This window comes from Chelmon rostratus, chromosome 21 (genome assembly GCF_017976325.1).
Source record: "Chelmon rostratus isolate fCheRos1 chromosome 21, fCheRos1.pri, whole genome shotgun sequence".
NCBI lineage: Eukaryota > Metazoa > Chordata > Actinopteri > Chaetodontiformes > Chaetodontidae > Chelmon > Chelmon rostratus.
Window position 1 is genome coordinate 2,861,483 of NC_055678.1, and position 18,242 is coordinate 2,879,724.

General features: G+C 39.5%; 1 protein-coding gene across 1 annotated transcript; it reads left to right on the forward strand.

Annotated features, from left to right (window-relative positions):
- The first annotated feature begins 9,157 nt into the window (after nt 1-9,157).
- ccr10 (chemokine (C-C motif) receptor 10) lies at nt 9,158-15,584 on the forward strand. Its single transcript, XM_041962901.1, has 2 exons — nt 9,158-9,288; nt 13,255-15,584. Exons 1-2 carry the CDS (start codon nt 9,264-9,266, stop codon nt 14,424-14,426), a joined length of 1,197 nt encoding a protein of 398 aa, XP_041818835.1. The 5' UTR covers nt 9,158-9,263; the 3' UTR covers nt 14,427-15,584.
- The last annotated feature ends 2,658 nt before the right edge of the window (nt 15,585-18,242 follow it).

Here is an 18,242-nt window from a genome sequence, read left to right on the forward strand (position 1 = left end):
TTCAGCTCTGTTTTGGTCTCCACCAAGTCTTGAGAAAAATATGCGTCTTTAGCTGCTAAATGCTCCTCTGTGTTCACCAGCTAGTGTCTAACTGTGTCTGTCTGCTGTGCAGGAAGTGTACCGTGGGTTTATGTAGGGCCCTGTGAGATGGATAAACTTTCAACAATTCAATGAGAAAATATTCATAATTTAATGAATGTCAATGAGTTTAATGTAGCACAACATTATCACTTATCAAATGGATCTTCTGCAGGGCAGGCTTCATATGCAGCCGGAACACACCGAGGAGGTGGATCTGATGGAGGCGCTCTCACATCCAGACACTCCTCCTCGTTTCTAAAGCTATGGACGTAGCTTTATCATATTTTCCAACAGAATATCTGACTCCTCACATGCCTCCACCAAGAATTCAGCACACCTCCATACAAAAATCAATGAAGCTGGTGACGTCAAACATTAAATATTTTGTCTTTGTACTGTTTTCAGTTGAGTAGATGTTAAAAAGAATTAGCAAGTTACCACATTCTGCAAAGAGTACATAAGGGGAAGTGCTGGTGTGTCCTCACTTACTCCTGTGGGTCTACTGACCTAAACACATGATAGCACATAATACTGTGATATATCTGCTAATTGGAGTGGGACTGCCCTGATGTTCATGGTAATGTAGGCAAAGAGGGAACACGGCCCGGTTTCCTGCTGTTCCTCAGATAGTTGGTGAAAATGCTCTTAAGGGATTTCCTCCTGCATTTAGCGGCAGGGAGGGTGGCAGCCTGGACGGAGTCTGGGCTGGAATCAGGAAGCTGGTGCAGCATGGAAGATAGTCAGAGCTTCTAAAACACATAAACAATATCTCCGTTGGCTCACAGAAAACTCTCACATGTTTGCAAAGGTGCGTATGGCAGCAATAACGACGCAGACACAAAATACGCTCTGAAGCAGCCAACAAGTTTCCTGTGTTTTATGCAAAAGCCTGTGCTGATTTATATTCATTATAAAAAAATATATGATGCCAACGCAAGTTTAAATGCAGTACTACATAGCATTGTATGCATGTGTATCTAACACAACATTGAATAAGTGTTAAAAGCCACAACTTCCTGTGCTTTGTGGTTTTCAGTGTGCAGGATGTGAGAGCTTTTAGTAATGGCTCGTGTGTACAGACAGGAAACTGTTCTGGCATTCAGCTTTGCTGCATGTTGATGTTTAGGGACATTTTTGGAATTCAGAAAAGCAGATCAGATCTTTGTACGAGTCAGGGGCGTAGCTATAGACAGTGCAGAGGGTGTAACCGTGCTGGGGTCCATGCCGTATCGGGGCCCGTATCATGAGCGGGGCCCACCCGATAGCAGGTGGGCCTCTAGCAGTGGTGAAAATGCTTCAAAACAACGCTGCTCAGTGATCAGTTGGCATGCATATATATCCTCATATGGGCACATCCACCTCTTTCACGGTGTCAGTGACTTTACCGAAAAAACAACAGTAGCAAGCAAACTATAACAAAATTAAAGGCTTATTCTACATGTACCATAAAAACTATGACAAAACTATAAAAAAAGGATTTCTTGTCTTGCTGTTGTTCGACAATGAAGAGTAAATTTGTAATGATTTGTGCGTTTATTAAATTTAAACTTCCCTATCGTTGTGTGTGGGGGGGGGAGGAACAGCAGTGCTCTGACAGTATCTGCTGTAGCAGGATCAGCCTGTTGCAGAGCAGGAGGCAGATCGCTCCGTGATCCTGACAGTCGTGCTGATTTCTGTGCTGCTGTAATGCATAAAGTTTGTGATTTGCAGGTCGGATTGGGTGCAGGTGTTGATTCACATATATTTTTTAGTTTTTTGGGCAGGTGGGTTGGCTCTCCTGATGGGTTGGTGAATGCGATAAAAAAAAAAATGTAAGTGTGTTTGCTTCTGAAGACTCCAGACACAACACAACCAGCGGCCACTTCCAGAAGTTCTCCAATGATGTGTATCACAGGGGAACGATTTGGAATACAGGGAAGTCATCACTAACTTTGTCGACTGGCGTGAACTAAACCACCTGCACATCAATGCCAGCAAGACCAAGGAAATGGTGATAGACTTGGGCAGGAAAGCACCACAGACTACACTGGTGTACATCCAGGGATTTGACATTGAGATCGTGGAGGAGTACAAATGACTGGGTGTACACCTCAACAATAAACTGGACTGGTCCACAAACACTGATGCCCTCTATAGAAAGGGTCAAAGTCGTCTCCATCTTCTGACAAGACTGAGGTCCTTTGGAGTATGTAGGACATTACTGAGGACTTTTTATGACTCTGTGGTTGCATCTGCAGTCTTTTGCGCAGTGGTCTGCTGGGGCTGCGGAAGCTCTGAGAGGGACAGAAAGAGACTGAACAGACTGGTCAGGAGAGCTGGCTCTGTCCTGGACTGTCCTCTGGACACCACTGAGGCTTTAAGTGAGAGAAGGATGTTAACCAAGCTGACATCGATCATGGACAACCCCTCCCACCCCCTGCATGGCACAGTGGGGGCCCTCAGCAGCTCCTTTAGTAACAGACTGCTGCATCCAGTGTGTAAGAAGGAACGCTACCGCAGGTCCTTCATAGCAACAGCTGTCAGATTATTCAACTCCAGCATCACCTAACATAAGACTGTGTTGATGTTGTTTGACGCTCATATCCATACATTTTGTGCAATATTACATATCATTTACTGTTTTGTATATTTCATTATTCTGTGTAATAGTAGTAACACTATTTATTATTATTTTTAATATGAAGGCAGCATACATTGTTGTTTTTTTGTCCACAGCTGTTGGGGCAATACATCTTTTTTATTTTCTACATATTTTTTCTTTTATATAGTCAAATTTCATTGTGCTTGTGTAATATGTACATATATATATATATAGTCTACTTTTTATTTATTGATTTATTTTTTAATGTTCTTTACCTCTGCTGCTATTTTTCTTCCCACTGCTATTACATCCTGCTGTAATGCCCACATTTCCCCAACTGGGGATAAATAAAGTTTTATCTTATCTCATCTTATCTTTTAACATGCATCCTCAAATGTGTTAGACATGTGACTGAATCCAGTAATCACAGGTTTCTGTTACGTTCAGATTTTATTATTAGTTAACACCTTTAAAAAAACATTTCCACAGACAGAATGACTCACACCACATGAGTGAGGAAACAAAAACACATCACACTACCTGTAACATGTCCACATACCAATAAACCACTACAGAGTACTGCGTGTTACCAGGACCGAGTATGACGCTGTGAATGTGTCTGTAGCACTGAAGTGAACTGTCAAATACAGAAAGTTGCCTTTAAATGTCTGGTCAAAATTCATAATGTTGTTTCTTTATTGATCTAAAGTTAGATAAATGTCCAAGTTTATACCATTTTATTTAGTTCTTGTACAGTTACTTGTGTTTCTACCAACATTTAACACTTTGGCTTCTTTCATTGAATGAAAGAAGGGTTCATATTTCTTAAAGTGTGGTTTAAATACTATTACAAAATACTGATCTTATCACAAACATACTTCCTTAGAGTGCTTCTCCAAACCAAGACCACTGTCAGCAACTCTTTTTGAGTTGTAAATTCATATTTATTAGTGAGTGTCTCCAGCCCACAGCAATGATGGTTGTGCTGTCCTGGTCCTGAAATGATCAGCAAAACATGTCTCAATCGCCCTCCTGTGGTTAAAATGAGCAGCTGGACATTAGGATTTTTAATTTTGTTGTAAATATTAATATATAAATATAATATAATATTGCCTGCTCCACTTGATCTGAAGCTCTTTTTATTTCCACACCATCTCTGCCCAAACCTGCTGCCCCCCAACCCCTCACACCTTCAGCATTTTCTGTTTCAGAATGACACAGACGGACAGTAAGAAGCTTAAACTCACTGCACAGCTAGTCTTGCTGCCTTACCTGTCTGTCATTTAGTTACCGTATTTAATGCTTGCTGTGTCATGAAGAATAACTGCGTCTAAAAGAAATAAACAATAATTTTAAAGCAATGTATCTGTAACCTTTATAGCTCTAAACGTCAGTCTGCCAGTGCTCGGGAAAAGGTCCACTTTTATATTCAGTTCCAATAACCTCCATTGTTTTTTTAAATTTCTGTTGAATGAGCCTCACATTTACTGTTTGTGTTTAAACACCAAGGACTTAACGTGCATATTTAACTGTCAGCAGTCCCTGCCATTTACATAAACAAACAGGGCAGAATATTCAAAACACCTCTGAATATGATGCCGTCTTACAACTTACAGGCACCATAAACGTAGACTTTATGTTAGTATTGGATTGAACTGCATTTAGATTGTCCAGATGTTCCTTATTAAGGAAGGGGCCACTGGGTGTATAGTTTAATTTATTAATCCACAAAGCAGCAAATAACAAGAGAATATACAATAAATAAAATACAAGGAAGTGCAACCAACAACAAAAGAATTAGAAAGACAGTATACTAAAAAAAGAGACATGAAAAACACACTCTTTAGACCATGTATCCGTCTGACACACCTACACACACACACACACACACACACACACACAAGCTAATAAACCTGAGAAAATAGAAATGTTTTCAGTTTTCTTTTGAATATGGATGCAGTTGCGACAAAATAACCAAAAGCCATAATAACCAAAAACAAAAGTCATATGTGGACTGTCCACTTACTACTACTAACAGTCATCATAATACATACAATTATAATAATCCAAACAATAATCACCATGAGATGTTTTTAGTGCTGTTATTCTACATAATGTGATCTGGTAATATATTCTATCTCAACTTGTTACAGATAAACATACACAGTAAGTTGTTGTATCAATGTAAGTTGTAATATGAAAAGCAAAATGCAGCTAAAAAATGAGAAATGCACAAAAAGTCAAATGAGAAAATAACACAGAAAAACTGAATACACAATAATAAAATTAAATCAAGGTGATGCCTATAAAGCTGTCAGTTTTCAATGTCTTTTTCCACACATGTAACATATAACGTTCATTTAGGCAGATCCGGACACTTTGGCCTGGACCGAATTTTTTTAACGTAATGGGTCTTTGTGAATTGATGTCATTGGTGCTTTCTCATCACTTTATAACTAGGGTCAAAATAACATGCGAGGATATATGCTAGGATTACAAAAAAGCATGCAAAGCGCCATTCTGTGCACTTTCTACAGCAAGAAATTTTCGCACCATCAAAGTACTTCAAGAAGAAATGTCAGCACAATGCAAAGAGCGCAGAGGTCAGGCCCAGCACAGCCCCGATGCTACCGTGAGCAACCAGTCTGTCAAAGCCACAGTCTACCTGTGACAGATTATATATGCAATTCATTTAGTTCATTTTATTTACAACTTACAGGCACCATAAACGTAGACTTTATGTTAGTATTGGATTGAACTGCATTTAGATTGTCCAGATGTTCCTTATTAAGGAAGTCATGTATTAAATTATTATTATTTTTAAATCCCTCTAAATTAAAAGCCCCTTTTTATAATGTGTTTATTAGTTGCAACTAATGGCCTTTGTGGCCTAGAGGTTGGAGAGTGGCTTGTGGTCGGAAGATCGCTGGTTCGATTCCCCCACCGGTCCGGCAGAAAATGTGGGTGTGATGGAGTATTCCCTCCCCCTCCATTAGCCGGCTGATGTGCCCTTGAGCAAGGCACTTAACCCCCCCCAATATGCTCCCCGGGCACTTGATTGCAGCCCACTGCTCCTGTGTGTGTTTCACTGCATGATGCACGTTGCGTGTGTGTGTGTGTTTCCCCAGTGATAGGTTAAAAGCAGAGAATAATTTCCCAGTCTTGGGATCAATAAAGTAAATAAACTTAAACTTAAGTGAGAGTATATTTTTAATGCTTTATAAATGACAACAACTAGGACAACTTTTAACAGCTTAATAACATTTACAACTGCATAATACAAGAACACTTTAATTACTGACACTTGATGGCGTATTATCAAGTTGCTCTCATTAATGCTTAATAATCATCTATAAAGCATGAATAAGTTATTTGTTGAATTGTGAAAAAACATTGAATGCAAAAGTGTAATTCATTATATTTTATTGCCATAAGAAGTCACTGGAAGTCCTAAAGTTGTTGTCTGAAACTTAGGGCAACAATTAATTGTTGTGATTAATAATTGCAAAATCTGAGCTTTGAGTAATTGTTGGATTTTCAAAAATATATCTAAGTAAGATGTAAAGCTCGCCGTGAGCAGGAGGATAACTAATTAAGAAAACAGTAGCCATCATACGACGGAGCCAGTCACTGTTCAACCTGAATGTTGTGTTCACAGGTTGAGTTGTAGGTCAACAGTTTCACATCAGTGAACGTGAACCACATTCACAAACAAGCAAGGAGGGTAGAAATCACAGGTTAGCAAAACCACATAGTGGATGAAGGATTGTCAACATCTCAGCCCAGCTGCCAACCTGCCAAACAGTTCCCATCAACAGAACCGACGCACATCGACCATCGGGTGTTTTTCTCATGTGCTTGTGCCAACATCTGAAGCAAACATTGTGGTTTTATGCTCATCACTGTTCACATCTCTGCAGTGATCAAACTAGATGTCTGCAGAATGAATTAGTGCAGCAGGGTTAATCAGGCACTTGGGCAACGTCAAACCCACGCTTTCACCACCCACACACACACATGCACAAACCGTAAAGAGAAAAAAAAATATCTCCCAAAACACCGTAATTTAAATCAGCCATTAATGTTGTTGGGTAAATTTATAGCTATTCAATTTTCAAGAACATGAACTGTGTGATTCTTTTCACCTTCTACACAAGTTTCCATTGTGCAAGTAACAAGCGCTATTAGTGGGGTTACATCCAAATGTAATGCTAATTTTAACAGAGTTACGAGAAAATTGACAAAAGAAAATGCAAATGCTTGTTTACATCCACCACTGTTATTATTAGGAGTTGGTTTATTGACATAGCCAACAGGGGGTGCCAATTCCCCAGTTGCCAAACTATTAGACCATTGCAAAAGAACAGTGCGTCAAAAGATGACATAATTAAAAGAATGGCAGTCATCAGGAAACATTTTTGCAAAAATGAGGTTTTTTTTCGATTATTTCAAATTTTCTTTATCATTTGTTAACAACAGACTTTTTTAATGTGATTCTTAAAAATGTTTTTCGACATTATTTTTATTCAGTTGGTTGATAAAGGTGTCCCACAAGGGTCTGTATTAGGCTATTTACATTATATGTAAATATTTCTTTTCCAAATCAGCATTGCAATGTATGGATGTATTTTTTTTTGCAGATGACTCAATCTTGTAGTATTTTATCATTAATTTTTTTTTTTTTTTTTTGTAGAGACGTGCATACAGTATGAACCAATGCCATACAGCACAGCATTTAGAACTTCAGATGGTTTGCAGTGCCTGTCCGGAGACGGGCCTTTAAAATACACAAATCACAATGATAGCGGACAGCATTGAAAGTATGCAGAAATTCGGTTTATAGCAGTGAATTATCACTTTGAAAATCTCACTTGAAAACTACAAATTCAAATTGGATTCTTATACTGGAACAGAGCTTGTTTCTGCTTTTTTAAAAAAAACATTGAAAACCATCTTTCAATCCACTGTGCTGTTTTTACTGGATTAGAGATGCTCATACTGCAGCCACTACTCTTAAACCACTGGGTGCGTTTATCGCAGTTTCACTCGATTATTTAAGACACTGTACCATCAGTGCTGTCAGTTATATGAAAAGGTCATAGGTCACTGACATCTAAGAGGCATCAGCATACTTGCATTTTCAGTTACAAAGCCATGCTAGAGATGTTTCTTTTAGTTCAAAGTGAGCAACCATGACAACAGATATCATGATAGATTAGCTTTAAAAGTTCCTCATATCAAGTCTGAACTGAGAACGGCTGGTTTCCGGTATCATGCGCTGTAATTGAAAACAAAGAAACTGCTACATAAACTGAGGGATCTTAAAGTTCCACCGCTGACATCTTCATTATTCTTGTGAATGTTTTAATTAGTATCTCTCTGTGGTTGTGGTTACTGACTCATCTTGTTGTGATGTTTTATATGTGTGATTTAGGGCTGACTGACAAAAAATGACTCAGCAACTATTTTAACATGAGATAAAACTTTGTTAATCCCCACCCGGGGAAATTCGGGTGTTACAGGCAGCAGACGTAGTCGTAGGAATAACAACGACGTGTGTGTGTCACAGCAGAATAAAAATATATGTGCATAGGTTGAGTACTTAAAGAATGAAGTTAAAATGTAATATTGTATATTGTAATATTGCACAAGGTAGATTTTTAAAATTGCTTAATCATTGCTTAATTGAGCAAAAAGAGTTCCTGCTTCAGTTTGAGGATTTTTAGTTTCGCTGTTTTATATAAACTGAGTGTCATCAGGTTGTTGATGGTTTGAAGACGCCACAGCGCACTCCTGAAAGCTGTGATGAGCATTGTTCACACTTTTTCTGACATTTTATAGACCAAACAATGAGTTGATTAATCTATAAACTCCCCCTCCGTGAGGTGTTATGCTCCACAGTTTGACTTGATCAGTCAGGCCCGTATGTGGCTTGATTGAATCCACAAACGATCATATAACCTCAGAAGAAGTCAAGGGGAGGTCGTGAACCGGTTTTGGTGGCAGTCAGCAGTCATACCCAGATGTGTTTTTATACATTTGTCCGCCTGTTGAATCCACAGCTTGATGTTGTGAGCATATTCTGTGCATTTCACTGTGTTTTGTGTCCTCCTACTAAGACATATTTTGGATTTGTCACAGGGAAAATATTGTAAAATGTACAGTACATCAAAAATGAGATGCATTTAAAAGCTAATGTACTTAAAAGAGATGATTACAAAAAAGTTTGTGCAGTTACAGTGACAGATGCATGCGTTATGATGGTCGATAAACATCTGTTGACTGGTAGCAAATGTTTGCAGATCAGGATTCAGTCCCAACTTCTTTGGATCAAATTTAATAGAAAAGACAGATCACAAGCAACCCACAGTGTCAGTGTCAGACATGTGACAGCACTACAAAGGCTTCAGCAAAGTTTCACGCTCACATCCTTCAGTGAACCCTGGTGATAAAAACAACAAATTCAGGGCTATGGCAAGGTCAGCAAAACACAGAGCTGGTTTCATTGGCTAGAGATGGTTTTGGTTTAGCCCACAGGCTTGTTTAAAGCGTGCCAGCTTCTCAAATCTCTACCACAGACTCAAGGGGCAGGACTTGGGACATGCTTAACACTTCAAACAACACAGGTAAGATCACTGAAGAAAATCTGGGCAGTTTTTTAATAGAAAATAAGACTTTAAAAAGACTGATAGTGTTTCTAAATTGGCAGATAAAGAGTGTGATGTAGTACATAAATACATATGTATTTATGTAAGGTACTTAAATACATTTATTAACATGACTTAGCTTATATGTAACAATTTCAAAGTCATATGTATTTGCATGAATTCAGTTATATTATCGCTCAGTGATATTAAAAAAGGAAATTAGTTCTTCGTCAGTCCTGATTTCAAAAAGGTTTGGACGCTGTGTAAAACATCAATAAAACAGAATGTGATAACCCGCTGATCCTTTTTGTCCTCAACTGAAAACAGTACAAAGACAGTGTACTTAATGTTCGACCTCATCAGCTTCATTTATTTTTTTGTAAATATCTGCTTATTCTGAATTTGATGCAGCAACACGTTACAAACAAGTTGGGACAGGAGCAACTAACTTGGTTGTTTTACACTGTGTCCCAGCTTTTTTGGTGTCAGGGTTGTAGCACAGATGAATCCAAGAGACTATATCATCTTGCATTGTGGTTGTGGTCACATGTGACTCATATTCATGTGATGTATTAATATGAGAATCCTTTCCGCTGCACAATCTCTGCACTGTCTGTTTGTTTGTTAAAATGTCAGATCAGTTTAATTCCAGTGTTACAATGGTACATGAATTTTACAACCTGGGATTTGCAGTTTAAATACTACGAGAACATAAAATGCAAATATTTCTGGCACTTAGCAGGCAAGAAAAAAGTAAAGGAAAACAAAATTATATATATATATGTGTGTGTGTGTTATTGTTTGGCTCAGTGAAGAGAAAAGGAGAAACCGTGCTGCCATGTGACGCTGGTGATCTTAACGCTGCTCGCGAGTTTCCACATGCCAACAACCTGACGACAGCTGTGTCTCACACAGTGCTGAAAAATGACTGAAATGTGTAACTGCTGCCCACTCAGACTGCACGACAGCATGTGTGGTTCTCACTTTCAACCCGATCGAAAAATATATCATGATGTAATTTGCAGTAGACTGTTTTAAATAAATGATGCATTATAGGAGAAAGCTGCAGGACTACAAACCATATTTACGGTACTGATGCAAATGTTTTAGATGTCAATTCTAAAGTAATCGTTTGTTCAGAGAGACCAGATGTCATTGAAATAAATAATAAAGAGCTGATCACATTGAATATCTGCAGCCGTTAAATGTAGCGTGACTTTAGGCAGCCAGCATAAGAAACAACACAACCCGTCTGTGCTCAGTTTGGAAGAGAGACTTTGACCTAAAGCTTTAAGAAATGTCTTTGGACAAAGACAAATTGTCCGACAGCCACCAAACGTTTAGCCCAAACATGGCAGTGGCTTCACGATCTTTATCCCCTGATGTGGTCGCATGAAACAGCAGAAATAATGAGGTTCATGAGTCACCAGAGGAACACTATACATGTTACTTAATTTTATACGGTCAAACCGTCCATTGGGGACCGCACGGAGTGAGTGGCTGGTGGGTTTAAAAGGGATTCAACCATGGGGAGGGTGGACAGCGAGCGCCATTGTATACAGTATGTGTACGCAAAACATTACAGTTACTTGTACCTGTCATGTTGTCACACATTTGTAAATATAGATTTGTTAAAAAAAAGAATGAATAGAGACAATTCAAACCTCTGATTAAAAGCTTGAAAAACTGGCAGTACTTAGTTGTCCAGTAATCATTAGCTTGTGTGTCATAACATTTAAATGAAAGAAGAAATTATAAAATCATTAGAGGTGTGTTCCTTCAGTAATCATATTGTCATACAGAGTAACTTAAGCATGATTAATACCAGCGTCAATAATAGACTTGATTTGACAGCTCGAGTGGAGACGAGTGTGAAAGTGTCAACAGTGGAATGAACACCCAGCACCATGTGCTGAACCGTCGTCATATAAGCTTAGAAACTGCAGTTTGCTGAAGAGGTTTTACTGATTAGTGGTATCAGATGCAACATGTGAGCGGCTGATAAAGAGAGTGTTGCAAGGAGAGTGGTTTTTTTTTTTTAAGACGGTATCATGAAGTACATTACATCAAGACTACAGACGGGTGTTGTGGACTGTGAGCCTAGAAGTTTTCGCCCTGTTGTAACTCCTGCAGTGCATGAAGAAACTTGTCACTATGCTAATTTGTAATCAGAATATGAATCAGAACTGTTTGGCAGTTTGGGTTGCAGCTCGTCAGAAAACAAACACCCTCTCATTTCCTTTTTCCCTCAGCTGAAGATATCCTCTATCAAATATTTTTTTGTGTTAAATGTATTATTTTTTACCTCCTTTCAGCCTTTTGGAAAACGTGCGTAAAGTTGCATAAGCACAACTTGAATTTTATATGACGTGGAAAACATCTGTTTTGTCCGAGGCTACGTTTAACTGCAAAGTTAATCGCTGCTCCATTCGTTATCCAGTAGAGAATGACTATCGCACTAAATCACATTCAGTCTCACACCTGACATGCTTCCAAAAATTAAGGTTCACACCTTTGAGAGCTAGCTTTTAAAGTAATCATTTACTTAAAGAAAATATAGAAATGTCGTATCTCAACCTGTCAGATGCTGCTGTGCTCACAAAACTGTCAACCAGATATTTTTCTCGCTACGGTTGTTCCTCTTACCTTTAAGGGAAGCTCCTTAATGTCTGTCTCCACCATCAAATAAAGAAGTTATTTAAAAAAAAGATATGAAAGAAAAGAGCACAATTTAATATTAGCAGCAGCCTGAGCAGTAACAGTCAGACAGTGAAGGATGGAATGATAAATGGTGATTGTGGAAACTGTCTATGAAGGCTGTTAGCACGCGACACTGACTGATCTGTGGACCGTCACGCTACCCACAATTTCCCCAGTGCCAACGACCTGATGCCAGTGGCACGCAACCTGGTGCAAAATGACTAAAATATCACAGCTGCTTACTCAAACTGAGGAACAAAGCTGCAGGTCTCTCACTTTCAACCTGCGTGGAGGAGTTGGTATTTCCTGATATCGTGACTTGAAGTACGGTGTTCCGCTCAAAGTCAACCCAGGCTGGTGTCTGCATGTTCTGGAACAATAATCAGTTCTCATGCAAGTTGTGGAAGGTCCAGAATGACTCATAATAATAATTACAGACATGCTACAGAGGGTTTTGTTGTGCAGTCTTAGCTGTTATTTGTAAATGAATTAATTTTAAATGCTTTGTGGAAAGACTAATCCGACATCTGTCGCTCGTAGCTGAAAAGAGACGGTTCAGATGCCGCTCGAACTACAAGAGAACAATTAGTTGGAATTCTGATTGAAACATTTTGTCAGCTGCAAAAAACTAATAAGCAAATTCCACCTGTCGGTTCTTTTTTAACGTCGTCGCACATCCTCATTTTGTACGAAGACGCTCGTCCTTTCATCCTGTTCAGACCGCTGTGATTAAAGGTGTCAAAACTCACAGACTTCATCTCACCTCGTTTGTTTTGGCAAAAGTAAAATCTCTCGTAGATTTTGTTACACTCTTGTTATGCTGATGCGTTGCCACACACCCATCCCTACATTTCTGTTGATGTAATCTTTGAACACATACAGTACATAGATGTAATAATGCATATATACTGTATGTTAATGAGCCGTGCTAGCGGCTCCTGAGGCTGTCCTGCTAACATCAGTATGTTAACGCGCTCACATTGACAGTGCTCACGTGCTGATATTCAGCAGGTGTCTCAGTTGAGTGTGTGCATGCTTACATGTGCTAATAAACACTAAACTTAAGTGACCAATCACTAATTTCCATTACTGTCACTACTTTTCTTCACTTTTTAAAAATAATAAACAGCAACATTGATGACGCTGACCCTGAAGCTGCAGAGATGGGTTCAGATTTTAGTCATGGGACACTTTTAAGGTCCTTCTCAGATAAATGACTGACTAGCTTTTATTTTTCCCCGCCAGTGATGGATATCATCCATGACAGCGATATCCGCGACCTCGACTACCTTGATGGCATTGACTTTTCAAACTACTCGCTTTGGAATATCAGTAACACCACAGACACCAGTGATTACCTGTACCTGTACTCTGGCTGGTGTGAGGCTGGCGAGCAGGAGCTCACCATCAAAATGTTCCAGACTTGTGTTTTCTGCCTCATCTTCCTGCTGGGCGTGGTGGGAAACTGCCTGGTGATGGCCACCTTTGCTCTTTACGGCAGCCTCCGGCTTCGCTCCATGACCGACATCTTCCTGTTCCACCTGGCGCTGGCTGACCTCCTCCTGCTCCTCACGCTCCCATTACAGGCTGTCGACACTCACTTGGGTTGGATCCTCCCCATTCCCCTCTGCAAGGCCATGCGAGCATGCTACGCTATCAACACATATAGTGGGCTTCTGCTGCTGGCCTGCATCAGCGTCGACCGCTACCTGGTGGTTGCACAGGCCCAGAAGATGTTCATGCTCCGCAGTTGGATATTTATAGTGGGGACAGTAGCTGCTGTAGGCGTGTGGCTTGTCGCAGTGCTCCTCAGTTTGCCTGAAATCCTCTTCTCTGGGGTGTCAGTGTCTGACGGTGATGCATACTGCGGCATGCTAAAGAGTGGAGGAGTCAAAATGGCCACCAACGGCGCCATCATTGCTGTCTTCTGCCTGTCCTTCTTCGTTATGGTGACATGCTACTCTTTGATTGCCCGAGTGCTGTGGGAAGGGCAAGCACGTCGGCGGGGGAAGCAGTGGCATCGGCAGCGTACCTTGAAGCTGATGGTGGCTCTGGTGCTGGTTTTTGTGGTGTTCCAGCTGCCGTACACCGTAGTGCTGTCGCGTAAAATGGCGGGAGAGTTCTGCGGTCTCCTGCTGGAGTACATCACCTGCACTTTGGCGTACACCCGCTGTTGCCTCAACCCTATCCTGTACGCCCTGGTAGGCGTGCGCTTCCGCAATGACGTGTTGAGGCTCATCCACGACTGCAGCTGCGCCTGTGGGGTCCAGCTGGTGCCAAAGACCGTGAGCTCCATCTCCCCCTCTTCACCCGCTGTCACGGTGCTCTCAGCTTGCTCTCCCACATCCCCCGAACGCAGTTACTTCAGCAGCGACGCAGTTCCTTCCACCAAAAGTCAGTTTCAGCAAACCCGTTAAGATTTTATGGAGCAGACTGATCGCTTTGCGTTGTTTCATTTCCATTCAGTGAGCTGAAAAATATCAGGGAGTTGCAAAGATATGCATAAACTCGGGCTGGTTTTCATTTGAAAATCCCAGACAGTACTTCCACTGTATTATTGGTACACATGGTACTGTCGACACAGTACTAATATAGGCCTGCCTACTTACTTGTTAATAGTATATGTATGTATAGAAAGGCTTCTAGACTTTTCCCTATTGATTATCTGTAAAATGTCTGTTTTGTTTTTTATATTATTTGTTTGTTAAGCCAGGGCCTCAAACATTATATTTATTGTGAAGGCTAAATGACCACACACTCATTTATAACTTTCTTTATAGCTCTTACATTTATATTACCTTCTTAAAGTGGGATTATTGAGACATTTGAACATTTTTCGGACTCACTGTGGAGGTATACTGCTCTTCAGAGGTCGAGAGCAGAACCTACAGAAAGGGACAGTTAGGACATAAAGGATTTATGGCAGCCTGTTCAACAGGTAACAGATGTGATGTATGGCCTTCATTTAGTGAAGTTATTTTGATAAATAGGTACATTAAGAAGGAATTTTAGAAATGTGGTAGCTTAACCACCGCAAATCATATTAATGCTTCCAGAGTCAGAGGATGAGATGGCAGTTTTTTCTGCTTTACTAAGCTAAGCTAAAAGTTACCAAGATCAGCTCATCACCATTTAATGATTGGATAGCTGCTGCCTTATTTATGTCGGATAGCAAACTAAATTACCAACATTTATAGCAGGCTGTCGAAATATTTTTAAATTACATATAGTTAACATAGGAAGTGAATAAATTTGGGCATGGCTGCCTCATCTGCTAGCTTTAAGTAGAGCTGTCTTTCTTTGGCTGCCTGTAAAGACATTAGTCAATTCTATTGTGTCTTCTTCTTTATGGTAAAATAAGTGTCAGAAAGTCAGATTTTGGTTTTACAACCCTGATTCCAAAAAAGTTGGGATGCTGTATATAACTTAAATAAAACAATGTGATAACGTGCTAATGCTTGCTTTTGACATCTACTCAACTGAAAACAGCACAAAGACAATATATTTAAAGTCTGACCTCATCAGCGTCATTGGTTTTTGTAAATATCTGCTTATTCTGAATCTGATGCAGCAACACGTTTCAAACAAGTTGGGTCAGGAGCAACTAAAGGCTGGGAAAGATGTGGAACGCTCCAGAAACACCTGTTTGGATCATTCCACAGGTAAACAGGTTGATTGGTAACAGGTGAGAGTATCATGATTGAAAGGCTCAGTGGTTCGTGATTGGATAAAGAGATTAATACCTGGACTCAGGGACACTGTTTGTTTGAGTCCAGACTTGTTTGGAACTGTTGGTTACTGCTTGTAGGCTTTGCAGTGTTGTTCTCATGTGATGTCTTGTAATCAAAATGTATGTTTATATTTTTTATTGTTTTGGTTGATGCAGTAAAATCATCAGAGCTGTCATGAGTTCGGAGAGCTTGCTGCCGTTGACACACTTCATTTGTTACTCAGAGAGTCTTGAGGTTTGATTCCAGCTGAAGTCATCATCACTTGTCATGTTGCATTATGACCAAAAAGTCACAAAGAAAGTGTTTGGCCTGAATAAATAAAGTGTGACCAGAGTTGTTTTTCAGAGATCAGGTGACACAAATCAGATGGTCAGAGCCCCAGATTTTCGTAACCTAACCACAACCATGAAGAACAGTTCCACATTTGTATTTCAGGGAACTTAAATCCTGTAAACAGTGCTTTCACACTGTTGTCTTAGTGCTTCATGTTCATGAGACTTTTACATTTGGATAGAGTATGAATAAACTGATTTTCATCTGCTCTGAGAATAGCTGTTTTTTTTTGTTTTGTTTTGACTTTCTGTCGTCTGCTTTGAACTCATGTACAGCTTCGTATGTACAAATGTACTGTATGTACTGTGTATATTTTTGGATAATGCTTTGTTTTTCTGGGGTTTGAGTCTAGTGTCTACGCTGTCAGGTTATAAACAAAAGATGTTCAACACGGTGTCCTTTGGCTATTTTCTGTTTCTGTTACTATATTTGAATTTTAAATGAACCCTAACCCGAGTTTGTTTCAACCAAACTTGAACCCTGACCAAGAAACAAAACTAGACTTTTGTCCACATGTTGTGCCCCATGAAACTAAGTACATTGTGTTGATAGATCTTTTTTGATAAGCTGTGTATCATTGCAATGTAATAATTAAGTAATTTTATGCATTACAAAATAGCATACAAGCTGTTACTATCATTATTATTATTGTTATGAGTGAGATTTGCTGAATTTGTCTTTGTGTCATAGTTCATTATATTGTCATTATTAGTGTTTGTTTTGATTTATACTTTTCTCTTGTTTGTACCATTAAATTGATGCATTTCATAACTCACTAAGACTAATCTTTCCGCTCACTGCTTGCCAGCAGTATTAATAGCACATGAGATACGAGCAGATAGATTTAAAATATTTCCTCAAAGCGTTTCCTAATTTGTCTTCTGTCTGAAGATTTGTATTTTTACTGTTGGCTCTTGAAATTTAGTTTACTAGTAGTGGTGAGCAGAATGTATGTCATGCACCCCCTGTTACCACACAGCATCATGCTAACCTTAACGTCATTCACGTATCTATGTTTTATATTATTTTCAGATTATGCTGTGATAAGACTGCTGCAAGTGGCCTCTTTTTGGATCCGTGTAGATTAAAATCAGCTGTCTACTGGGAGTTGTGACTCTGGAGGCTCTAAGGTTTGAGTCTCACGTCTGTATGTGTCGACACACTTTTCATACTGTAAATGTGTGTTTCGCAGAAAGAGGACGGCCGGCTGAGATGTCTCTCAGACACGTACGTCTGTGCTGTGACCTGCACTCGTGAGGCCTAAATTTGAAGGTGATTTGGTACAGATCAGAAACACTTTAATAACAGACACTGAAGATAATAAGATACATATTTATTTGCTATTTTTGATTAAATAACAGCTATATTTTGTTCTGCTTTTTGCCTTCGGCTGCAGAAAGAGGTGGATTGAGTGAGTTAACCAAGAAAAGACAACAACCCCTGTTAGTGTGGGAAGCAATTAATCACCACACATTAGTTTTACCCTTTTTGATTATAATATATAAAGAGAATTTCTCAGGGATTTTGTAAAGGGGGCTCTTATTTAGTCCACTTGACCTCGACCATTTAGAGATTGAGGTATAAAGCTGTGGCAGAGCTCTTCTGCTGCAGTGTGATGTTTTGACCACTAGGTGTCAGCCTGATGTCGAGGCACTGTGGGCTAGTCTAAAGTTAAAAACATGACACCACTCTGCAGTGGACAGAAACAGTACTACAGAATGGTTTCACTGAAGTCGTACATCTCTCATGAAATCTTTATAACCAGATACTTTTTATTCAATTACAGTTACGAGATAAGTCCAGATAGGGCTGCAACTATTGATTGTTTTTATTATCATTTAATCTCCAAATTATTTTCTTGATTAATTCATGAATTCTGTCCAAATGATGTCAGAAAATAGTGAACATTGCTTGAGGTGATGTCTTTATGTCTCTTATTTTGTCTGACCAACAATCCAAAGGCCAAAGATGTTTAAGGTCACACAAAAGCATCAAATTCTCACAGAGAAGCTGGAACATGCTGATATTCAGATTCTTTAAAAATTACTAATCTAGTGGTAGCATGAGACGGAGTCTACAACCCACCCAAGTGGCTCAGGTAGTGCAGCTCATCCAGGATGGCACATCAATGTGAGCTATGAAGAACAAAGTATTTAAGAAGAATATTTC